This window comes from Platichthys flesus, chromosome 23, assembly GCF_949316205.1.
Source record: "Platichthys flesus chromosome 23, fPlaFle2.1, whole genome shotgun sequence".
Taxonomy (NCBI): Eukaryota; Metazoa; Chordata; class Actinopteri; order Pleuronectiformes; family Pleuronectidae; genus Platichthys; species Platichthys flesus.
This window is the reverse complement of record NC_084967.1, coordinates 805,562-832,259: the sequence shown is the minus strand read 5'-3', so window position 1 is coordinate 832,259 and position 26,698 is coordinate 805,562. Positions and strand designations below refer to the sequence as shown.

At 40.8% G+C, this 26,698-nt stretch overlaps 2 protein-coding genes across 3 annotated transcripts in view; both read left to right on the top strand.

Moving 5' to 3' along the window:
* Nucleotides 1-7,157, top strand: part of scube1 (signal peptide, CUB domain, EGF-like 1) — a 113,689-nt gene extending 106,532 nt beyond the window's left edge. Inside the window, exons 20-22 of the mRNA XM_062383296.1 lie at nucleotides 1,913-2,065; nucleotides 2,146-2,225; nucleotides 2,652-7,157. Coding sequence (XP_062239280.1) covers nucleotides 1,913-2,065; nucleotides 2,146-2,225; nucleotides 2,652-2,804 — 386 coding nt within the window. The 3' untranslated portion in view covers nucleotides 2,805-7,157. The remainder of the gene's footprint in view (nucleotides 1-1,912; nucleotides 2,066-2,145; nucleotides 2,226-2,651) is intronic.
* A 5,368-nt stretch (nucleotides 7,158-12,525) lies between these two features.
* Nucleotides 12,526-26,698, top strand: part of mpped1 (metallophosphoesterase domain containing 1) — an 84,549-nt gene continuing 70,376 nt past the window's right edge. The window contains exons 1-4 of one of the 2 annotated variants that reach the window (XM_062383350.1): nucleotides 12,526-12,608; nucleotides 16,034-16,158; nucleotides 16,274-16,433; nucleotides 19,177-19,358. In XM_062383350.1, the coding sequence (XP_062239334.1) occupies nucleotides 16,279-16,433; nucleotides 19,177-19,358 (337 nt within the window). In that variant the 5' untranslated portion in view covers nucleotides 12,526-12,608; nucleotides 16,034-16,158; nucleotides 16,274-16,278. Of the gene's footprint in view, nucleotides 12,609-16,033; nucleotides 16,434-19,176; nucleotides 19,359-26,698 lie in introns of both variants that reach the window. The other variant, XM_062383349.1, reaches the window with a different exon arrangement.

Sequence of the window (26,698 nt, the reverse complement as noted above, 5' to 3'; positions counted from 1 at the left end):
CTAATGCATTAGTCAATTTCACTATCCAGTTTTCTGTCAGTGAACTGTTTAGATATATATTTATACTAGTGCTGTCAGTTAAACGCGTTATTAATGACCCAATGATTCTGTTACTAGTCCGATATTAGTTTTGGAATGTGTGATTGTCAATTTAGCTGTCAGGATTTTAACTATTACAACATGTGTTGTTATGGTAGTTTTAAAGTGGAAAAAGTAAGTGGATCACTTTACCCTCTTGATTTCTCTGGTCTGTCTCACTTTACCCCTAAGCTGGGAAAAGTGAGACACAAGACCACTTTTTAAAAAACAATCATATTTTCACTGCCCTTTGTCCTGAAGAAATTCTGATCATTTCCATTGCTAGAAAACAACCTGAATTAATGGGAAATGAGTACATTTTACTAATATATCATTTAAGCTTGCCGAGAGGGGAGCAAATGTAAAAAAATTCTCACATTACCCCGCTCTCCCCTACCACGAGTGGGCGAGTGTCTGTGTCTGTGTGTGTGTGGTGTGTGCTCCCAGATAGCGCACCCGATCACTCGCTCAGAGAGACACAGTGAGATCAGAGCTCGTTCACGTGAAGCAGCCTCTCAGTGACTCACTGTTTCTTAACTATGGAAACAGTGAAAACAGAGTTTCTCTGGTCTCAGCTGCTCAGAGGTCAGTGCCTCAGCTTCTTGATCAGAGCAGAAGCTGCAGTTGGTTTCTACCGAGCTTCAGTATCTGTGTTCGCATCCAGTCTGATCTGCTCTCGCTTTTTGTTTTAATATGTCGCCAACTAAAATATATATTTATAAAGTTCTGTGCTTAATTTATTTCAAAGTAGGCCGACACTTGCCTGTGTATTTTGTTTGTTTCGTTTTGTTGCTTGTCTGTTTGAGTAGCTGGCTGAAAGCAAAGAAGTATTAGGCTTACCTTTTATTGGTAACCTAACTGTTACGGTTCATTGTTACTGAAATAAGAGGCCTGACTGTTGTTCACAGCAAACTTGAAAAAAAGAAAATATTAAGCCATGGTTTCACTGCACTATAGGCTGAGTCATTGTTTACCTGAAATGTGCACTTTATTATTTTATTTTGTACCGCCCTGTTTGGCAGTGTTGTTTTTCAATAAAATAAACATTTGCATAAAGCAAGCCAATCCACTTTTCCATGTTGATAAGAGCATTAAAATGATAAATAAATGATGGAAAAAAATGAATGAAGGGACATTTAGAATAGATATAAATTTGCGATTAATTGTGATTCATTTTGAGTTAACTATTACATAAATGCGATGAATCGTGATTAAATATTTTATTTGTCTGACAGACACTAAATTTGTCAAATTTATACTTCTTCTCAAGAGCCCTATGGTATTTGCTGTCTCCCATCGTTCTTTTATAGCTATTGAGCTATTTTGAGGCATACAAACACCCACATACAAAAAATCTTAAATAGCTGGAAGGACTTTTGAGGTATTAAATCCGTCCTTTGGGCCAATTGAGTCCTCTCTGGGATTTGACCAACTGAAAAATTCCACAACTTACAAAAACAGTGAATGTGGAGGAAAGCCAAACACTAAGACCTGGCCCGCTATTGTGGAACAGTTAGAAATGTGCTTTTTATTCTGGCGGTGGCTCCGAACTACTTTCAAAAGCTTTCCATATCTGAGATATGAACCTAAAGACACGTTTGGACAAGTGATTGGCCACTTCACGGGCAGAGGTGAACTAAGAAAACGGGAACGAAATGAGCTGGTCTGGAGAATCTGTCTACTATGGTGAGGGTGTGAGATTAGTGAGACGCTCCGCAGTTTCTACGAACCTAATTCTGCCTGGCCTTTTAGTATAGAGTCTGTAGGAACCCTGGAGAAGTCGATGTGAGAACAAAGCAGGGGATCCCCTAATATATTGTCACTCTTCCTCCAGCCCTTCCCACCTCCATTACCACATACGAGACGTGTCAGACCTATGAGCGGCCCATCGCCTTTACCTCTCGCTCTCGCAAGCTCTGGATCCAGTTCAAGTCTAACGAGGGGAACAGTGGCAAAGGCTTCCAAGTACCATATGTCACCTACGATGGTGAGTCAACTTATTGTTTCTGATTTCTTCACTCGTCAAACTTATATCATGTGTTACATATAATACATTTTGTGTTGCAGAGGACTACCAGCAGCTGATAGAGGACATAGTGCGGGATGGCAGGCTTTACGCCTCGGAGAACCACCAGGAGATACTGAAGGTATTGATGAGGATAGGCGGTGGTCTAGTGGCAGAAACTTGGACTATGGGCAGAGAAGGTCTCTGGTTCGTCTCTGGTTCGACTCCACGAAGAGACAACAAAAGAACCAGGATTGATCTGTCCAAAAATCCAAGAGTCTCCCTGCCCTGTCTAGTGCCCCTGAGCAAGGCACCTTACTCCCCGCTCACTGCTCTGTGTGTTCTGCACCAGATGGGTTAAAAGCAGAGATTAAATTTCCCTACCTGCATGAGTGTGCCTTTGCATGTCTGTGCATGTGTTTGGGAATAATAAATGCATGTTAATCTTAATCTTAATATGTAGGCTGTCTGTTGGTTGCACAGTCCATAGTATTGGATTGTCAAAACTGTTGAAAGGTATTTCTGGTTCATTGTGGTGACACCCTTTGTCATTGTGTCTTTGTTACAGGACAAGAAGCTGATAAAAGCCTTGTTTGATGTGCTAGCCCACCCCCAGAACTACTTCAGGTACACGGCTCAGGAGTCCAAAGAGATGTTTCCTCGTTCCTTCATCAAACTGCTGCGCTCCAAAGTGACCAGATTCTTAAGGCCGTACAAATAGGCAGGGCCTCCCTATTGTCCTGCTAAAGACCCCCGTCATCCTGCGTCATTCCAGATCCAGTTACTTCTACCCTGTCTCTAAATTTCTGATGTACCCATTCATGACTTAATGTGTCATACCTCCATTCGATAGGTCCTCAACTTTGTTGGTCACATGTTGCCTTTTCTCCTCTTTGACCCATTTAAGTAGTAAAACATTATTAGCTGAGACCCCTCCCTACAGTGCGTGCAGATTTTTCTATAAGGTTTGACTGATAAGGGTTTTTTAAGACCAGTATTGAGTTTTATAAGGTTGTAGAAGAAACCGGATATATTTTATGTGTATATATTGTTTCTTTGAATTTGACCATTTTATACGTATAAGTATACATTTTATTTTTTCTGAGAATAGGATGTTAAAGGTTTGTGGCTTAGGCAGTGAGGGTATAACATCTTGCAATATTGGTAAAATTTAGACACAGCACAGTCTAAGGTCTGAGGTGAGATAACCTATCAAACAACACCTCATTAGGTGAAGAAAAAAAATATTCAATTCAATTTTATTTGGATTGCGCAAAATCATAGTATACATTATCTCAAGGCAGTTTACAAACAACAAAACCACAGCAGTCAGATTTAGTATATTGAATTACAAGTAAACTCTTCAAATAAAACACATTTGATGTTTTATAGACATGTCGTGTAGCTGTAGTCAGTGCACCAGATCAGTAGTGGACCTCTGTGACTGAATCATATCAGATATGGAATTTGCCATTAAGTGCTGCTAGTTTTGATGATTTTTTAAAGCTTCACTAACAAATGTTGGCTCACAATCGAACCTATTCAAAAAGAATAGGTACTTGAACACTGAAGGAGTAGTTCAACAATTTTCAGAAAATGTGCTTGCCAGCTTTCTTGCTGATATTTCAATCAATCTCACTTCTGTTCAGTATTCATATAACCACAACCAGCATCCCGACAATTCACAGATCATCATGGTATAGCTTTCTTGTTTCATATTTTAAAAAGAAAAGAAAGAAAATGTGTAAATGGCAAATTGAGTGTCAGTGGTTGATTTGCTGTTTCTTGTGTGCAAGGACTCCTGGTCCTATCCTGGTTCTCATGAAAGCAGTTATTTTTGTACCTACAGGTAGAGCAATGCTGGCTTTTCCTCCCCCAGTCTTGGCAAGATCACAACTTTCCCAACATGTTGAACTTGTCCTGTTAAAATTGCAAAATATGAATCTGTAAAGGCTCAAAAAAGTAATTAATTTTGCTTTCCTAAAGTAAATATAGTGGCCGAAGAGTTAAGGTAAAGTGGCACTTCAGTGTGTCAAAAAAGTCCACTCTTAGGAAACCTATAATTCAGTCAAACCCTATCTCTGCACCCCAGATATGTATTCCTCTTGTCCGTTTATCCCCCCCCCCCCCCCTCCCCCATCCGCCTCTCTCTTTTTATTTTGTTCTGCTTTAGTGTTTTGGTTTGTTGTTTTGATTTTGTAATATTTATACTGGACATGTCAGAACTTACAGAGGCCCACATCACAGACATTATAGACACAGCATACATACATGTAGGATATGTATGTTTGTGTGGAGATAAACAGGTGTACATTCCCACACAGAGTGAATAGGATTTATCTTGGATTTAATTTCCATATTGGTCCTGATGTGCATGAGACAGTGATGAAAAAAAATTCGGTGCATTTAAAACACATTTTAAGATGAAAACTATATTGAAAGAAATGCAAACCTCTGTGGGTGCTCTATCCATCGGCGCACAGGGAAATATTACATGGGATGAATCTGAAAGTCTATATTGTAATTTTTTTAATATAAAAGATATATAACAAGATGAGATAAACTACCTGCAAGTAACAAGAATGTTACTTTAGAGAGAAATGTCTGTGATGTAACTAATATTTGGAACTTTAATTGCACTTGAATTTTATATGTTAAACTGTAGGGAAAAAAGATCGAAGTTGCGTATTTGTTACCTTTTTTTTGGTGTTGTTTTGAAATGTGCCACATGTGGCAGCGGTGCGAGAGAAAGACAGCTTTCTCCTGTTGCTGCGCCTACTCTGTAGCTTACAGTTCCCCCAAATCCCTCTGTTACAGAAGCTTCAAACCCCATTCATGCACATAGCGAGGACACATTCAGACTGAAGTATCAACATCTCACAACCTCATAGACTGTATGTTGAACCCAAACAAACAGAGAAAACACATTTACTCTGCATTATCAAACTTGCCACCACCACTAGACTTTGTTTTTCCATGGCCCAGTCCTGTTTCATTCCTCAAACACTTCCTATAGCTGCCAGAGAGAGGAAGCAGCACCATAAAGGCTTCTTGTATGATGGCACCACATACATACTGTACTACAGTATATGCACTACCTGTTTTAAAAAACAACAACTGTGCATTCACCAAGACACACTCTCTTTCCATTAAATAGTTGTGTATACTATGCTTTTCTTTTATAACCCAACTAAATGTTACTGTGTCGTTCCCATAGGTACTTATATGTCTATGAAATCCTATACTGCATATTGAAAATGGATTCTATATCTGCACAATCTGACTGGAGTTACAAAACATGTACAGTGTGAGTTGAGTGTTGGTCTGGAGGTCAATTTAGTGACAGGGACACAGTCGGAAAAAGAGGCTTCTCCTGTCTGAGTGTCTGTGTGTCTGTGGCAATTGCAGCTTCCACTTTAGCTAGGTTGTACTGTTCATAAAAAAAGAGCTTCCCTGACAAATGATAAAAACTCATATGTAACATCCCAGATTGGTGTTAATGCTTCTCAGTTACTAAACTCCACAGTCCCATTGCGCTATGTCAGTGCTTATTTATATGAATTATAGCCATTGTTATTTCAGGGTATACTTTATATCTTTAGGTTTCCTACCTTCCAGACAGCTGTTTGTGTCAATTAATTTCATGGCATTATGGAACCCAACTTTTTGCAAATTTTGGGGATAATTCATTGAAAGAACTGATCCTAACTGTGCATGTGTGTGACAGTTGGTGTCCTCTAGGAAATTTGACCCTGGACGCTCAGGCCTGTAGCCGACAGTGAGGTTATGAAACAATCTCTGAAGCTAACAAAACAAACTCACCTCAAGCTCCATTGAGTAGCTGATCTGCATCTTAAAATGATAAAGAAAATCAAATTCACTACTTTTCAGTGATTATCTTCATCATTAACTGGTCCAGACATAAACCTACTTTACAAGATTAAGATACATTTATTTATCCCAAACACATGCACAGACATGCACAGGCACACTCATGCAATTGTAGGGAAATGTAACCTCTGCTTTTAACCCATCTGGTGCAGGACACACAGAGCAGTGAGCAACCGTGTATGGCGCCCGGGGAGCAGATGTTGGGGGAGTAAGGTGCCTTGCTCAGGGGCACTAGACAGGGTAGGGAGAATCCTCTTGGATTTTTGGACAGATCAATCCAGGTTCGTCTTTTTGTTTTTTCTCCGTGGAGTCGAACCAGAGACGAACCAGAGACCTTTTCTGCCCATAGCCCAAGTGTCTGCCACTAGTCCATCGCCTCTCCCATAGTCCACCATGAAAATAAAACATCTCCAGTTATGGAATGTTTATGTCTGTGCACACTGACTTTCATAGTGTACTGAAATGAAAACAGCACCTAGAAGGTTGGAAATCAAGACCCTGTGCTTTGGAAAACAGTCTGCAGCCACGTTATATGGCTGAAACAGACAAAGCCACAAATGTTGTCCTGAATAGCACTGACCCGGTCAAAGTTGAGGGTCTTTTTGCAAATTAAGATATGAAATAGTTGAAAACATAATGTAAAAATCATTCAAAAATATATTTCTATTGGTATTGGCTGATAATCATCCCTTAGATTAGATACTTTGACCTTAACCCTGATAGATATGTCTGGTAGATAACTCGCCAATAAATAAAGCATATTGTTAAATTCCAGGTATTGCCAAGCAGCTGCCATACAGATATATTATGGAAAAACCTACTTCCAGTTTGAAGTGGGCACTGTTCGCATGTCACGAGAGAAAACAATGATATGAAATGCTCTAAAAATTATAATTGACTCTTTTGTTTTCTTGAGAATGTATTTAGTTGTGAATGAGTGGCTGCATATAGTGTGTGTGTGTGTGTGTGTGTGTGTGTTTGAGAGAGAGAGAGACAGAGGAGAGAGAGAGAGAGAGTGAGTAAAGAGACTGTGTATGAGAGTACTTTAGTCCTTTTTGTAGAGGAGTAATTTTAACATTTGTGTTAGTCAGTTGTACCCAGAGAGAGAAAGTGTAATGCAGTGTTGTGCCATTGTTTGGTCCATGAAACTCCAGTACTGAACAAATTAAAACAAACAGTAGCAGAAAAAAGGCTCTCGCTGTCTCTTTTGTGTGTCCAGATGGAATCTTCTCATCCACAGGTAACACGCTGAGAGGAGCACGTAGCTCCTATCTGCTCATTATATCTCTGAACCCTCCGCACAGTGCGCCTTAAATACGCTTCTGGGAAATTTAGCTGACTCTGCTAATGGTGTTCTTATCTTCAAGCGACACAATCTGCACAGCAGATCTGGTTGCTACATCCGAGACACTCATAATCATTCAGACGTTACATTGAAATTCTCTTACTTGGTCTTATTTTACTTTTTATTCTTAAAAGTCCTGTACAACCTTTTAAAGTAAAAATCTGTTAAGTTAATCAAGCATTTATACTGAAACACACTCAAAGTGAAGCCTGACAAACTGGATTGTTAAATAGAGGCTGTCATACCATAAATAACAGCCATAATAAAACCATTCAGAATTGGAACAAACCTTCCATAACTTGTTTCAGATGTTCCATAACTGTTGACATTCAGAAGTTTTCATTATTTGCCTTGGGTGATCACCTTTTCCTGTCATATTTTAAGATGACATTTAGAATGTCTACTCTCCCCCAGTGTCCATCCTCCACGACATTGCTGTAGTTCTCTCTTTTTACATAAAGTATGTCAAATTGTTTTTTATTCCTCTTCTCCTCCTCTCATAAAAGATTTGCAATGGATCCATGAGTTTAATAGAAACCACCTCTAAAGCTCCTTTAGATTTGTACCATAGTAAACAAATATTGGTATAAAGTAAAACAGATTTCAAAATGTTGGATACCTCACATATGTCATTTATAGAGTAGAGTACAAACAGGGGCCTAACACTGATCCCTGTGGGACTCAACAGGGGACGTCCAAAGATGTGGAGCTGTAGTCACATATTTGCACCAATTTCTGGTGTTGTCCAGTATGACTTTCCAGGCAATTCCACACACCCCCTGATGCCATATCTAAATTATGTGATCTTTTGTGTCTGATTTCTACATGATGTATCTGCAGTATTAATTATTGACCCCAGTTCACAAACAAAAAAGTGAGATGCTGCTTTACATTACATTTTTACATCCACCCATTCATATTTATTTTAGATTGAATGTTTTTCCATTGTACTCAGTGTTTTATACCACTGCAGCATTACATGAAACTTTTCTCATTGTCAATCTGCAACCACCATCGGTTAGAGGAGAAATAAACACGTCATCTTACAAACTGTAGTTATGCATCTGTGTCTTTCTTCGTTGATGTGTCTCCTCCCCTCAGAACAGCAGTTAAATTCATGCAAATTTGACACTGTATTTTTAAGACATAAATAAAAGAATTACACATGCTTGGGTTACAGAATAATCTGGGGACCAAGGGGCCTATAACTCTGACTGGCAGTCTCTGTCCTCATTACTGTAACTAATCAGTTGCTTTGCTGTTGGTCATTAATCATATTTGACAGGCATATCTAATATTTCCTGTGTGATCTTTCCAGGACCCCCAATCAGCAGCCAGCATCTGTGGGCAAATGCAACTGTGCCAGATGCTGAGATTTCTCTCATTTCACTATCTTGTTGCCTTTCCTCCATCAGTCATTCTGCTGAAAGTTCACTGGATATAAATTGAGAAAGAAAGAGCTTAGGTTGAGTGAGGCAAGTATGATGCAACCGCTGTTGTTGGGTCTTATTAAATGGATTCACCTGGTGTATTAGACATTCTACAGGATGTATTCTGTGTATTCTAACTCTCCTCACCAGTCACCAGCCTCACCGTCACATGCTCTCTCTCTCTCTCTCACCCTTATCACCACACACAGAGTACACGCTGAACTTACTTGTGAAACAATATTCTGTCTCAAACTTCCTAAACACACTGCAAATCTTACACATAGATGATAAAGTAATCTGCTTGTTTACATAGGCTTTACATTATTTCTTAATGTGCAAGTACAGTTTCCTCACCGTGCATGTGTCTAATAAAGAATGGCAGCTTGACAAACACAGAAGCATGAAAAACAGGTTTGTCAACTTTACACACCTAAAAATGAAAGGAACAATATATGTGCCGTGGTCACAACTGAGCAGTAAATTACACAATGAAAGCAAACACGCAACATCATTCTTTCATTGTTTACACTTTTATTCATGTGATTTGTTTTTATTATGCAGCAAAGTTTTTGTAGGTTCTGTTATCAGACTAATTAAATGACAATGGGTCTTTTCACAAGAGCACTTGGTAAATATTCTGTGAAAAAACTGATGCTTAGCTCTGTGCCTCATATGTTATGAGATTGATAATTAATGAGAGCCTGTACATGTCCATGAATACCAGACATACAGATATACAACCACCAAACCAGTACACTGCAGCGGTGTATACATTGTGCACAATTACCAATAACCAAATCTGTAAGTTGAAATGAGAAAGAAATCAGAACTTTTGAGATAATAACATATTTGAACAGTTGCCACATCATTTCTTTTCTTACTTCTGCTTTCCCCTCCATACCTTCCTCGGCCCAGCAGTTATGGCGCGCTGCTCAACAGATAGTGGCGGAAGAAGCGACAAATTCACACTTCACCAGCAGATGGCAGACTAACCCAGCCTGTGATGCCTCCACTGTCACTCGAAGCCTGCCCGTAATGGAATGACTGAGCTCCAGATTGTGGTCTGTTTGTTTAGCTCACCACCTTCCTACACCCCCATCCAATTACCCACAGACAAACAGGTGCAGAGGTGGTGAAAAGCTGTAATTTGTGATTTGGCTGATTATCCCTCACATGGCCCGTAAATGATGGGGATTAGTTCTCTTTTTCATTTCAGCACAAATACAGAGATTTAACAGGCCCGAAGCTTCTCAACTTATTCACTGATCTGTTTGATTTGCTTGTCAAACCAAAACAAATGTCTCCATCCATCCATTCAGCGGAAGGATGGGTGGACAGAAGATTCACTGGCATCACAAAGACAATTTATCAAAAAAGTTTACTTGTATTCAGAACATAGGAATATACCATATACATAATAAATACATGATTCAGGAAACAGTTTTTTGAATAATTGTTGTACTATTTTAAATTGTATTCCAGACCCCTGTGGATATAATTGGGACAATGTACTACTAAAAAAACAATTGTCTTGATGAATCAATGAATCCAACTATTTAAAATGTTTATAATCTATAATAATTTGATTGTTGAAATAATGTTATGCATCATGCACAGCTTCACTTGTACATGGCGGAACATACAGTGAGCTGGGCAAGTTCAAGACCTCTCTTCCTCTCAGACTGTGGAGGATTGAATGAGGATGAGCTCAGTCTCTTCAGTTTTACACACATTACACAGGCTAATGAAAAAAAATGAAAAGTTGAGTTCTTTATTTTAACATTTATTCAAGAAAGTGGAAACGTTGAAGATAAAGTCAAATGAAATCAGAGATATTAGTGCATATTGAGAATAAATGTTCTTAATATTTCCCCATTGTGGGACTGATAAAGAATTCTTGTCTAATCTTATCTCATCTGAAATGAAATGATGAGAATAAACTTGAAACTCTAAAATAATGCCTTGTGTCGATGGAATTGTTGTCAAATTAAATACGATGAATTATAACAATATGGCTCACTCTGCCCTTTTGTGGCATTCGACGTTCGAGGGACCAATAAGATGAAGTTTTAGTTGAACTAGTGACAAGTTGCCAGCAAGGCCACCCCAGGAATTTCACCTGGAGAGTTAGATTAACCTTAAAGTTGAAGCACACAAGTTCATTACTAATGAAAGCTTGAGACTGGGTCCAGCATACAATTTCAATTCCTTTTAATTAATATATATAATCTTTAAACATGACTTTGCAATAAAATATGTTCACTTCAACCCAAAACTTAAACAAACTCAATAAATGCAAACAAAAGAAAACTAACAGAGAAATTAAATCAAAAGTAATGGTGATTTATCCAAACTGATAAATCCAAATAGGTAAAGCAATTAAGCCAAACCAAAATAACTAAGAAAACGAATTAAACCAAAAACATGCAAAGCAAACCACAAAACACAAATAATATCATCAATAAGATCAGTTAGAAGTCGGTTAACTGAATAGATTAAGATGAGACTGAAAACGAATTAAACCAAAAACATGCAAAGCAAACCACAAAACACAAATAATATCATCAATAAGATCAGTTAGAAGTCGGTTAACTGAATAGATTAAGATGAGACTGAAAACGAATTAAACCAAAAACATGCAAAGCAAACCACAAAACACAAATAATATCATCAATAAGATCAGTTAGAAGTCGGTTAACTGAATAGATTAAGATGAGACTGATGATGAGGCAGCAGTCACCATACTCGGTGGCAGGTACAGCACAGTAGGAGATGCAGAGGATGGATGTGGATGTGTTGGCTATATAAGCCAGTGGGCAAAACAGCAGCCGGCCAACAGCAGCGTGAAGAGGGGGGGGGGGGCAGAAACCGCCCACACACACGTCAACCCTGCCATAGAAAAATACATTTGTTCTAGAAGCTGAACAACAACTGTGGTAACTTGAGTTAGCGTCATCTTATCCACATACCGTCAGGAGTTGAATGAACATCAAAGGGGAGGAAGGGGATCACTTGCGTCGAGCAGCACAATTACGTGCAACTCGATCGATCAGCTGATCGCTCCCCGCTGCAACCGGCGGATGGAAGCCAATGTTGAGGACTTGTGCAAAGTTTAGAAGGTACACAGACGCAAACAACTACTACATACCAAACAACGGCGAGCTGCACGACCCAGCTGAAAAGGCGATCAGGTGAGGCGGCCAGGTGAGGGTGATAACAGGAGGCGGGGCAGTCTGTAGCTCCAAGGCAAGAGAGCTCCCAGTGCACAACCACTCACCTTTATAGGCAGCGCAACCAACCGTGATAGGCCGGTACTGCAGCACTAATTAAAGGCCCATCCTGCTACACTTTGATGAAATTAACCTTTCCAGGTTTTACTTTGCTAAATTTGAATGCGGGGCTTATTGGAACATTGTTACCACAGTGTTATGCTCTGAATACATCTTTCACAAATATATAACTAAACAACAAAAATAGATGCTTTTTAAATTAGGCCACGTGTAAACAGTGAAATGGTAGAATTAATGAATAAGCTATGTATATAAAAAAAAGGGTTCTTCTTAGGGTGTAGAGAATAAATTGGAGGAATAAGGATTGATGCTCCTGGCATCAGCAACCGCACGGGGATTTCAGCGGGAATGAGCAGCAGCTCGGTCCTCCTCATTGTGGAGAGAGAGAGAGAGAGAGAGAGAGAGAGAGAGAGAGAGAGAGAGAGAGAGAGAGGATCCACCACGCTGCACCGGTACACCACGGGGATGCGCATTCAAACTGCCCAGCGCGTCTCCCTCACTGTGCAGACTCCGTCCCTCTCTCCACATCCAGCACTGAGCAACTTGACTGCGGCTGTCAGCAGGAGCCGGTAGGTTGGTTCTCCTCATCTTCTCTTTGCTCTCATGATGTTGTTAAAGCGCATCATACGCGGTTCTGGAGGACAGGTTTGCACCAGACACGCACGGTGCTGCGTATATTCCCAGTTCATGTCGTTTCCAGAGCCGTGTTTCCTCTCATCTGTGGGGGGGGGGGGCGGGGGTCAGCTGGACAGTCTGCAGGTTTTAGTGAAGACGTGTGTTTACGTCCTCTCCAGCAGGGACGCTTTAATGTTTTCATGTAACCACATGTACACGATGTGTCCGAGTGCAGGTCGGTCTGCGTGCAGCCCCGTGCACGGGTCAGCATGTATTGAAAGTTTCGTCCAACTTGAGTTTAGCTGAACGCAGACTGTAGAACCGCTGAGCTCACAAGAGGAGTCCCAGCTCTGCACAGGGACAAGAAGCTGATCATCCACACAAGCAATTCAGTAATTTGCTGAAGGATTTTTACTAAAGCTAGTAACATTTTCTGAGCCAAAGGTGAATGAAAACAGCTGTATACCTGAAGTTAAAATTAAAGGTAACACAGGGAAAGGTTGAATCTTTAAAATAAGGAATGGTGCTTTTATTCTTTGATATTTTCACATCTTGATGAAAAATTTAAAATCCACCTAGAATTTTCCTTTATCTTTTCACCATATTTCACCGAGCTTCACACAGTGCTCAGAGTATTCCGGCTTTGCATAAAACAGACATTGTAATTCAGTGACACATTCAGATGCACTTGAGAATCCTGTATCCTCATGTGGCAGAAATAGATAAAAGGACATTGGGAGGACCGCGACCGTGTTACTGTCATTAACATGTCTTATTGCGGCGGAAGCCACAGAGCTCCAAAGATTCCCTCAGAATCTCTGTGAATTGTGATTTTGAACCTTGTCTTTAATTTGCACTGTTTCTCTTTTATTCGTGAGTTTTGGTTCAACAGTTGCTCCAGATTGCAAAGCTGTGACATTTACAAATTTTTAAGCACAGTTTTGTGCATTCAAAATCAATTTCATTCCAAAATCCTGGAACAGAAAAGTCACCAGGATGAGTAGTAGCTGTACTTTCTAGAGCAGTTGCTCAATGATTATTGTTATTCTCATCGTCAGTGGAGACGTGATAGTGATCACACAGAGTCTGTCAGGGATGTTGATGTATATGTGTCTTAGATCATTATTACTTGTCCTAAAGACACCAGATCCTGTGAGCCTTCAAGGAAACATTCTCTCTCTGGACCTAGCAGTGATGTTCCACCTCGGGGTACCATTTTTCCGCATCAGCTCTTCTGTTAGCCTCATCAGGGTCAGATTTTGACTTTTCTCTATACTGAGCAAAGCTTTATTTGAGTCTTTTTCACTGATTTCTACTTTGGGCATAGATGTGTGAAGCAGGACTTACTTTGTAAGCCACGGAAAAATGGAGTGACCCGGATCACAAGAGGGCTCCCTGAGGGGGGGACCTTTTTACTCCGGAATCCCCTGAAGCAGAGTGATGGACCATGTCTGTACCGAGTCATAATAATTTTGACAGGGGGCAGAATCAAAACATAACTTCATCTAGAAGGCTAATGTAGGCAAACATTCAAATTAGTTGTAAAGTGAATAGTAAAGAAATGTCCAGAAATGTGTCATTCTCATGTCGTTATCAAACCATATAAGTGAGGATTACAGTTAAACCATATACCTTTTTATAAATGATTATAGGGTAGAGCATTCGTCCTCCAACCAGAAGGTTGTCTGTTCGTTCCCCAGTCATCCCGATCTGTAAGCCGAAATGTGCTTGGGCAAGGTGCTGAACCCCGAATTGGCCCTCGGAGAACCAAAAAATAAGTGCTGCTAGATGCACTGTATGAATGTGTGTGTGAATGGGGGAATGGCAAACTTTGAGTGGTCGAGTCTAGAAAAGCACTATGTAAATACAGACCATCTACATAAAAACAAAACATAAATTAAGAAAATACACTTTTTTAATTAATGTATAATGTAAATATAAGTTCACAAATTCTGTGCATAGTTTACTCTGATACTGGAAACTAGAAAAGCGGCAAGAACATTGGGTGGTGGTCTGTGTCTAAACAAAAAAAGCTGATGAGAAAGGAGTTCAAACCCTCATTCTTCTACACATCCTGCCAGTAGCTGTGTGATGTGGGTGTGAGCAGTAGAGTGTTTCATTTTAAAAGATGGGAACATTTTCAAACACAGAAATGGATTTTATTAAGACAAAATTGTATATATATATTCATGGATGTGTTGATTTGTCCTGGACTTGCTGGATCCGGGCTTGTGTTGTTTTCAGGCCTGACTCCAGTGTGAATACTCTCTAACCATGTAAAACATGTGTACCCGTTAAATTTTGTGAGAGCAGATTTGCATACAAAAATGAACACGAAGTACACACTTCAATAACAAATTCTGAGTCAGGTTAACTTGTCTTACAAAGTCAAAAAGATGACTGTAAATGGATTTAATCGACGATCTAAAAGGATTGAAATTGTGGTGGAATTATCTGATAGATATAAGGAACCGATGATTTTTCCGACACAGTCAGAATGACTGTGTCAGATGGCACACCGACATTGCATGGCGGTCTGGGCGGACTTTGCCAAAGATTCTAGTCCCCAAATTACCACCTCCTTCTCCCAGCATCCCCATCTTCTTAGCACCTCTCAGAGGCTCTGCTCTGGCGAGGCAGTTGCCAGAGCCTCATAAAGCTTGGCTGCCCAGCTGAGCATTTATGGATTATGGCACCTGAAAATCTAAATCATCAATTAATTAAAGCTAAAGAAGTGTAGGACAGCATGTACACAAATAAAGAAATAATAAAAAGAGCTCAGATTATAGAGCTCCAGTCATTATTGTGTTAACAAGTTTAAATCTGTATCAGAGAAACAGCTGCCAAACAAACAGGTGAATTGTCTAGGGCAGATGTCTTCAAGAGGGGATCCGCGACCCCAAGGGGGTCCGCGGAGGTACCGCAGGGGGGGCGCGAAATCTTTGGTTGATTAGACAATTTTTGATTTAATTTAATTTTATATTCATTTTTTCCCTCACAAAAAAATGCATTGAATTAGCGAGACATCATCTCTGTTTTCCATACATTAATAAGTATGTATTTTAAATATTTGACTCCCCATTGCCAGTCCAACAAGGTTATGCATCTTTTGATTTTGAGCAGATTTTACTTCTAATTTGATAGTTGTTTAGCCTTTAAAATGACAAAATCCATCACAACTACACAGCCTTTTCTAGCAGACGCCTTGAAATGTCTCGCATTATCTGACCAGCTGTCAAAAACTCAAAAATATCCCATTTACAATGATACAATCAACATATGCTGACATTTAAGAATGGAATGAAAGAATCATTACTTTATCATAAAATGTACATTTAAACCTGATTGATTGGCTAATCATGTCTTCTGTGTGTCTCAGGTGCCGAGGAGTTGTGAAGATTAGAACGAGGGAGGAGTCAATGTTCTCTCCTCAGCACACTGTGACTGGGAGCTCTGTGAGGGTTTGAGCCTGTCGGGACCCCTTTGCTGCAGCCCCCCTTTCAGGTTTGGTACTTTCCACCCACAGACCTAAAGCAAAAACAGCAATTAGCTAAAGTTCCGGACCTGACTCCACCCACTCTGCTCTGGGTCCCCTTTGCCATGGCCTTCACCCTGTCAGAGATTATGGCGGCGAGGCGGCAGCAGTCGCAGGCTCAGTCACAGGCCCAGCGAGGCAACAGGACCACGGTGGAGGTGGACGAGTACAGCACCAATCCCACTCAGGCCTTCACCTTCTACAACATCAACCAGGGACGCTTCCAGCCACCACACGTCCACATGTGAGTAGATTTACACTGTTTACAGCAGGGCAGCTAATATCGCTGTCAGTTATACTTTTTTCAGAGTATTTTCCTGTGAATTCTGGCTCTGATCAGACGCAAGGACACGCAAGAGCCCTTTGCGTGCCCCTTGCGTTCTTGTGTACCACTTCTTGCGTGCTTGCATGCATCGCCCAATTTTTGTAACTACATGACAAAGCTACGCAAGCCTCACGCAGCCCGCAAGGCTGTGATTGGTCTGCTAACTACATCCTTCCCGGAGTCACATTTACGACTGCCACACACAAAGAAGGCGCTCTAAGGTCGTCTTTGACGAAAGTTATATTGATATAGCATGAGCATATTTGTCAGGAGACAGTTGGTGAAACTGCTGGCACATGTTCCAACAGTTAGAGTAGTGGCAGTGGAAACCAGATGGAACAATCAAAAGATAATGGTAATTTTCTTTTTTTTTCCTTTTTGGTTTATCATATCACAGTTAATATGCCAAAAACTGGATAACAGTGTTTGGTCCAAAATTCTTTCACCAGGCAGATTGGTGCTTACCCCCCCCCCAAAAAAACTCAACGATATGCATCTAGCGGAAAAACACGAGGCAGCCAGAAATGCAAAAGGTGCGAGCACTCTCATTAAAAGAATTAAAGAAATATTTTTATAGCATAAGAATGACCTTTGAAAAAGTGGCACATCATGAACAAAGTGAGCATCATTCATTGTTACACTTTACCTTCCTTGGCTTGGAGAAAACGTTGACCATGGCATCATGATATGGACATTTTGTCACTAAATCAATTGCATTATTCAAGACTTTCCACATGGATATAGAGTTAAAAGCCAATGAGAAAATGTAGGCAGCTATGGAGTTTGGGGACTTGACCGCCTGAAGAAAAAATGGCTGTAAAAGCTCAAAGTTGGTGCCTCTATTACATTCTAAAGCTACTGTTCTTCATATTCATATTTCAATTATTGGACATTTTAATGAGTTAATCTAATTGTTAACCTGCAGTGAGTTATTTAAAATTAGGGGAAGGAAATAAGGAATGAGCATTTACTGCATGTCACAGAAAGCAGGAGAAAATGACTCAGTGACAAGATAAACCTTGATAATTACTTGACGATTAAAAATAAACCATTTTTACATACTAAACAGGGAAATAAAACTATAAGACCCCAATAAACCTCAATAAACTAACAAGCTGGACAGACAGCCTTTGTGGAAAACATTGGTTATTTTTATTTTTGTTATTAATTTGTTCTTTCTCATATGCCTTTCAGTTTGTGACATGGAGCATTATTCTACTTAAAGTAGCCATTAGAATATGGAAAAGTGAGGCCCTAAAGAGATGAGCAATACTCTGCAGTATGCAGACATTCAAACCATTGATTGATTTGTATTAAGGCCCAAAGTGTGTCAACAAAACGTTCCTCCAAACATGACAATAGTCCCCTATTAGCAACTCTTTTGCTGAAACTTCTCATGAGCCTGATTTTCCAAAGAAAATGATCTGATTTCAATACGATTTTTCATCATTAAGTCGTCAGTTCGGCAACCTCTCAGGAAGCGGTGCTGTCCCTGGTTTTATTTTTCTTACACTAGCACAAATTACCAATTAAAGCTGGTTTTCAAATAATAACCGAATCTCATACAATAGCCATTAACACTCAAAACATCTACGATAAGGCGTCACATGATTTGATGTGATCCTCTTAGTGATCATAGACGAACGTTAAAGTCAAACATCACTGAGGGAACTCGTGCTGTGAAGGGCACATTCTGCTGTCATTGTCTTACACTGCTCTTACATCTGGTCTTTACATCTTTATTTTTTTAGTCCATGCTACTATTTGAACCTCAGCTGTTATTTACTTAGTGTTTTAAGGGAGTTAGGATGTTTGTAGGATCATCAGCCTTTAAAACCGATGGATGATTTTAATGTCAGGTAAATTGGTGTGTCTTTAAGTGTCAGCGCTTGGACCATACAATTGAAATAAAACTTTAAATCTGGCTTTGATTTTATTTAAATGCAGTTTATATAGCAATTAAAGCTGTCTTTTACACAGAGTGATATTGATGCTACCATAGAGAATTTATCTGTGGGACTCAACAAAGCATCACATTCGTTTACATTTTATTATACTGAATAGTGAAAGTTAAACATTATTTATGAACTCTCTTTTGTATTTTATCACTTTCGTGTCGCAGACTTCTCTCCGACTAACCAACATGCTTGTCTATCTGGATTCCAACTCTCCTCATCGCCTTCTCTCTTGTGGTGGGGTGTAGAGAAGGACGGGGAGGAGGAGGCATGGCTGGGTGTTATCGTACCTGGAGGAGAACTTGCTAAACTGGGCCACGGTTATTCACCAGCTCCTCTCTTCCCTCTGGAGACCCTATAGATCTGCACAATCTCAGAAAATCCCACAGGACTCCGCTCTTTTTCCATCTGTATTTTTTTATTTTTTTATCTCTGCACATTTCTCTTTCTGTCTCTTACACCGCTCTGCTTTTATCGTGGTCTCTCGCTACCTTCTCAGTGTTTCCTCCTCTCTCTCAGTCTGTGGGGAAGATTTTTGCTGGATACTTATTCAAACACTTCATTGTCAGTGTCTTACCGCAGAGATTATGCATACAGCACTGTATGTCTTTCTCCAGTATTGTTTAAGTTCATCAACAACTGCAGTGACCCCTTTTCCTCCAACATTCGCTCAACTTTCTTGTCTTCTCTTCTTTTATTCTTCCCAGGGTGGACCCAATGGCCCACGACACGCCTAAGCAACCTGGCTACACCCGTTTTGTGTGCATCTCAGACACACACTCTCGGACAGACAGCATCGTAATGCCATATGGAGACGTGTTCATCCACGCCGGAGACTTCACCGAGCTGGGACTACCGTCCGAGGTCAAGAAGTTTAACGACTGGCTAGGTCAGCATCTCTAAAAGTTGTGTGTCTGGATCCAGAGCAGGTCAGGCCTGACCTCTGTAAGTGGGTGCCCTTGTGATGATCCATTTTACTGCTGGGGTCAGTGCTAGGCTAAATTTACCTGCTCCGGTTGCGAAGCTGAAAGTGAAAACTGGGAAAGATTCTTTGAAGTTTCCAGAATCAGGGCTACATTCAGGCCACTTTGTTGTTGTTTTATCCTTAAGATTAAAATACATGTATTAGTCCCAAACACATGCACAGACATGCACAGGCACACTCATGCAATGTAGGCAAATTTAACCTCTGCTTTTAACCCATCTGGTGCAGGACACACAGAGCAGTTAGCAGCCATGTACGGCGCACAGGGAGCAGATGTTGGGGGAGTAAGGTGCCTAGCTCAGGGGCACAAGACAGGGTAGGGAGAATCCTCTTGGATTTTTGGACATTTCAATCCAGGTTCGTCTTTTTGTTGTTTCTCTGTGGAGTCGAACCAGAGACGAACCAGAGACCTTTTCTGCCCATAGTCCAAGTTTCTGCCACTAGTCCACCGCCTCTCTCCAATAATCCTAATCCTTTATAGGACCGTACCAATTTCAGAGCTCCACATTAAAAATACTCTTTGCTTTAAAGCTGACAATTTCCTAAAGCATGGCATGTGTTTTTATTTGAGAAATGTGAGTTGACTCATCTTTTAAACATACAAAGAGACAAGAATTCACCCTCTTTCTATTCATGAGCAGCAGAGATCATGAATACCGGACTTTGTGATTGCTGTTTCACAAATCTTTAACATGTCACAAATGAGGGTTCTAAAATTGTATCCACTGATAACTCCCCTTCCACACAATGATAAAGATGTGAAAATAGATAGAGTTGACTGGATGTTCATTGTGATGACAGGGAGTCTGCAAGGCAACTGAAATGAATTAAATCCAATGGCTGCCTGTAAAGAAGATAAACGAGAATCTTGTGCTTGCCTCTGGGCACAAACGACAGTCATTTGTGCTACACATTCATTTTGTTAGGGTACACATGCAAAACTTGCGGCATTTATTTTCTTTACATGTTGTGGAGTGATGAGCAGAGGTGTCCCAGTTCATAAGTGTAGTGTAGCACTGACAACAGCCTGAGGGGCCCTCCTTCTATGTTGAAACAGCAGGGACGAACCACTGAGAAAAACACACCGAGATTTCGCCCTTTGCTTTTCAAAAATGATCAAGAAGATGATCTTAACCCTGTGTTCAGCACTTAACATTGCATTCTATTTGATCAAACCCCCCTTTTAAGTATTTTGCTGGTGTGTTTATAACTGTAGACAACAGTAGAGAGATGGCAGGGAATGAGTGGAGAGAGATTAGAAAGCATAGCTGTTTTCAGACATGGCAATTCTCCGGATTTTACCCACAGTTGGCCATTGACACATGCACAACACAGCAGGGGGTTCTCTGCCCAGACGCATTCACAACGGCAACAGATCCTCCGCATTGTGCAGGCGAGAGGCAGGAAGTGACATTTTAATTCCTCTGCATGGATCACATGACTTTCTTTACAACACAGAGAGAGCGGCATTGGCTCTTATACGCCACAAACTCTTTACACATCATCATTGGTTTCTTCTTTGTGTGTGTGTCAACACCTTTTCGCCGGGAGTATATATATATTGTCTGCTTTTTCATTCTTGCGTCTGTCGCAAGTTTGACTAACGGACTTTATACTAGGAGGTCAGGTGGAGAAAGTCTGCAGATAATCCGGAGCCTCTCACTCTGACTTTTGTGTTAACTGGAGAAAATATGGAGGATCTGCGGAGTTCAGTGCATGTCTGAAAGCAGATCATGTGCAAGAAAAGTCCCTGTGTCAACCTCTAGGCTGACACGGCATGAGGTTTTTTGTTTTTTGTTTTTCGCTCTATTTTTCTTTTTACTGAAATTAATAATCCAAAAACATTTTTTGTACAGCACTGTTATTAACAATGTTACAAAATGCTTTACAAGGAAGAAACAAAACCAGACAGATACAATAATAATAAAACAATGAGTTTTCAGAAGGGATTTCAATGTAGATAGAGAATTAGTCTAAGTTAAATTGGCAATGAATCCCATAATCCCCCTTTGTTATAAGGTAGAAATTTGCAGTAACCAGCAGGGCTCCACCCACAGATTTTAGCAGTTGAGAGGACACATGCCAGGTCGATAATGCTGAAAGGTTTTTCAGGCCTTAAATAGCCATTAGTTAGTTTGGACATTGTGTACCCACAGAAAATATTGTAAACAGTGTCATTTTCATGAAACCAGAATTTCAGTTTGTGACATGGAGCATTATTCTACTGGAAGTAACCATTAGAATATGGCAAAGTGAGGCCCTAAAGAGATGAGCAATACTCTGCAGTATTAAGGCCCAAAGTGTGTCAGAAAAACGTTCCTCCAACCATTACCTCTCCAGCAACCTGGACTGTTGAAACAATAATAATAATAATAATAATACAATTTATTTGTAAGGCACTCTTTATCCGAGAATCTCAGAGTGCCACAAGTACATAGTTAAAAATCAAAAATCAAAGTCCTAAAAACTCAAACTCAAAGAAACAAGGCAGGTTTGGTCCATGGATTCATGCTGTTGACTCCAAATTCTGAGCATATGTTTAGCTTTAGCACTAATTTACATTCACCAGACCAGGCTGCGTATTTCAGATTTTTAACTGTCCAGTGTTGGTGAGTCTGCAGCTGCAGATTTCTGTTCTTGGCGGACAAGCATGGAACCTGAAGTCTCTGCTGTTGTGCATCATCCACCTCAGGGTTGGACCTGTATATTTTGAGATGCTCTACTGCTCACCGCAATAGTAGACAGTAGTTATCGAGTTACCAAGCCTTTCTATCAACTCCAACCAGTCTGACCATTCTCCTCATCAACGCAGAACTTGTGCTCACTGAATGTGTTGTTTTTTGGCTCAATTCTTATTTGACCATGCGTGGTCAAAGTGACTCTTCAATCTAATGGTTGATGTGAACATTAATTGAAGCTCCTGACCTGCTGACTGCTGCTGCGTGATTGGCAGCTAAACACTTATTATTAAAAAACTGATACAAGTAGCCATTACCTTATGTCTAGGGGAAGTGTAAAAGCTTTTCTCAAGCTCAGTCTTCTCTTCCTTGACTTTTTTCTTAATCAGACCCCAGTGGAAGCATTTTATCTCTGCAAGTTAGGAGAAAGTGTAAACCTTATCTTCGCCATGTGATATCTGTTGGAAGCTGGAGTGAAATGACCTCGAATGCAGGCGAGTGACAGTAAAAAGCTGTTGAATTGGTACATCTACAAGAGTCTGAGCATGCAGAACAGCTCTGTTATCATCATCATTATCGCCATTGTTGTCAGCATCATCAACACTGGCACACCCCAAGAACGGCAGATGTCTGTTAGCAGGTGCATGGGCCTTTGTGTGTTCATCTATGTCTCTAAGGGAAGGGAGTGGAGAAGGAGGAGATAAGGGAAGAACTTTTTGTCCTTCCCTTCCTAACACACACACACACACACAAACACACACACACACACACACACACACACACACACACACACACACACACACACACACACACACACGCACACACACAAGCTACAGGGAGTGCAGGCTGCAAATCAGCTAGCGCACACTCCAGCAGCGAGAAAGGCAACGGGTGAGACGGGAAAGAAAAGATAAGGCAAGCCAAATGCGCCCGGTGCTGCCTCTGAAGTCAGTCTCTCCTCTTCCGCCCCTCCGCTGTTATCTTCTCCTTCCCTGCAACTCCGCCATCTCTCTCTCTTCCTCTTTTATAAATATTTATAATCTGGTTATTCCTATTCTTCTTCTCTCTCTTTCATTCTCTCCTGGCACCTGTTTCTATCACACACACACACACACACACACACACACACACACACACACACACACACACATGCACACATACACACACACACACACACACACACACACACACACACACACACACACCACACACACACACACACAGACACACACACACTCAGAATTCCTGAATGCCACTCCTGCTGTTTAGTCTGTGCATTGCAGATTTACCAAGATCAGATTTAGCGTACTCAGAGTATTGGAGTATTAATGAGCTCCGGTCAGGTAACGCCATCTGCTCAACTTTCTACTCTGTCTTAAATTTTCTCAGAATCTACTCTCGCTCTTTCCTTAATGCTATTTATTCCTTACTTGATCATATAACGGTTCGTTTCCTCTCTCATTCTTCCCCTGAATAATGGTCATCCATTCTCTTTCTTTCAGTTTAGATTTCCCCCTTTTCTCCTTCTCTTTTTCCAAATCCTCTAAAGATCTCTCCCATTTTCATTCCTTTCTCTCGCTTCCCCTCAGTTGGTGGCAGCTCCGTGCGATTCTTCTCTCAGCTCTTATTTTTAGCAGGAAGGCAGTCGGCTCTTGGGGGCCGCTGGCTGCCGCTCAAGGCTTTGTCAGGGATGGTGATCGTTGTGGGGGAGGAGAAGAGAAATTGAGAAGAAAGGAGCAGAGGACTGAAGAGAGAAGAAATTCATGCAAGGAAGAAGGAAGGTAGAGGAATTGGAAAGGGAAGAGCTGACAGGGAAACAGGAGGTGGAAGTTTAAAAAGGATAGGAGGGAGAGTGTCCGTGTTTCTCCCCAGAGGAAAGCTGTCTTACCTGGGTAAACTCACAGCTCAGCCGCCCCGGAGACTGATGCCAAACTTCTGCCCTAAGTTGTCATGATGATCCCTCGCAGTCCAGCTGTCAGTCACTGAATGAGGAATGTGTGTGTGTGTCTGTGTGTGTGCACATGTTACTTTTGCAACATTTAGTTTGCTCCACACTTCATGAAGTGTGTGGAACTTAAAGTTTGGGGCTTGTCATTTGTAAGACACTGACAATCTGACACCATTGTGCAGATTGGTGGAGCGAGGGACTAAATCACTGTCCCTGTGGTTAATGGAAAACCTTTTGTAAAAGGAATATTTGGGGGTTATGGACTTTTTAATGGCTTGCAATCAACTTGCTATCTTGTGCAACATTGTTGGATAAATTATAACATGATCATTAATTTGTTTTCAAGTATTGTGTGATTATATGTTTTAATTCATGTCAGAAGACTGCCCACATTTAGCTGAACAAATCAACTATTGACTTACTGCGTCACATGCCTGAAATCAGAGAGCCAAAAAACAGCCTCCCAGTTATTCCATGTATCCACCAGTTATTATTCATGACCACAGAAAGAAAATCAGTTAGGATACTCCTAACAGATTTAATGCAGGCCTAATGTCGATGATGACTGAATTTGTATGGAGTAAAAAGTAGTAATAATAATAGATAAATTAAATATCTGAAAACATCCTTAAATTATTAATTTTACATTTTTTTAAAAACAGTTAATAGAAAAATATAAATTTGTTGTTAAAGATGTTAAACTGTCAACGCACTCTCATGGCTGTCAAGGAAAATAATTAATGAACCAAGTATCGCTAATGGATGTAATGTAATGAGTTTCAATAGCAACATTCCTTTCTCTGGAATCCCGTTTGACTGTATTTGTGATTAAGGGGAAATGCTGATGCTGGAGAGGCGGTGGTCTAGTGGCAGAAACTTGGACTATGGGCAGAGAAGGTCTCTGGTTCGTCTCCGGTTCGACTCCACGGAGAGACAACAAAAGACAAACCTAGATTGATCTGTCCAAAATCCAAGAGTCTCCTTACCCTGTCTAGTGCCCCTGAGAAAGGCACCTTACTCCCCCAACATCTGCTCCCCGAATGCGTACATGGTCGCTCACTGCTCTGTCTGTCCTGCACCAGATGGGTTAAAAGCAGAGATTAAATTTCCCTACCTGCATGAGTGTGCCTGTGCATGTCTGTGCATGTGTTTGGGACTAATAAATGCATCTTAATCATCTTAATGATATCCGGATGAACATAAGCTGCTTTCAGACATGCACTCAACTCCTGCAATCCTCCTGAGAAATCCTCTGGAGTTTCCGTAGACTTTCTATTCCTGGCCTCAAAAATTTGCAGAAAGTCTGGAGCAGTCAATGATCCCAGGATTTACCGCAATTGAGCAGGGGTTTTGATGACGAGCCCAACATACGACAGATGCCAAAATTAAAATAAGTAAAATCAATCAAATATATGACAGGATTAAAAAGCACCGCCATAGCCGTAGAGGACACCAACGAAGATGTCAAGAGAGTTTGTGTTGATAAGAACTGACGCTGGTGTTGATGTACTGTAAACAAAATCACATGATCTCCGCATTAGAAATAATACTTTACCTCCTGCCTCTGCCTGCTGCACCCGACTGCTCCACCCCTGATCTGAATCCTGCAGACAATTTGTTGCAGTTGTGTACTCTATGCAGAGAACCTCCCGCTGCACTGTGCATATGTGAAAGGCAAACTGTGGTGAATGTCCCGACCTGAATCTTACCCCGAAAGTCATGTCTGAAAACGGCTATTCTATGTAGTCTGATCATCTATGCTGGCTCAAAGGACGTTCTTAGGCGAGCCCTAGTATGTTGGGGAGGTTGGCTGACTGCATGGGACAGGTGAGTCAAGAACAACTCTGAGAGATTCGGAAGGAGGAAGGGAGGGGGGAAAGGGTTAGAGGCAGACCTGGAGCTCATGAGCAGCAGCACTTCTGTGCAATTGTCTCCAATAATGGCCCCTTTGATCAGGCTTTCAGTGCTTGTGTCTGTGAGCATGCACACGCAACAAGCCCCCACATGGATTTCATAAGCCGATGTAACTCTTTCCTGAGCGCCTCAGTGTTGTTTGTGTGTGCTGCCCTTGTTGTTGACTTGAGTGGCATCTTTATTCATACCATGTGATAGCGTGAGCTAGCGAGCAGAGCGGGAATATAGTGCAGTGAATGTTGTTTTTAAATATGGATCTCACTGTGCTTTGGAAATCTACTCCGGGTCAAGAGAGAAGCAGCGTTAATACTTAAAAGCTTTGTTCTCTCTCTCTCTTTCCGTCTGTTTGACTTCCATTCACTGAGCACTTCACGGCCATCACACACACACATTCACAGGCCATGGTCACTTTAGGAAAATAAACTAAACTAACAACTTACTGTCCACATACAGTTTTTTTCTCAATGTGAGATGACAATTTCCATCTTAAAAGGATAGATAAGGGGTATTTGGGGCATTATCTTCCCTTTTCTCTTCCAAGTAGCTGTATTATCAAATACATGTGGGATTGAATATTGTTGCCAGATTTATTTTATCGTACATTCAGTACATTGGTATTAGTATATATGTTGGCTTATTATTATTATTAGACGACGTATTCAACTCAATTGGCATGTGGCTTTTAAGCTGTAATTCCTACAACC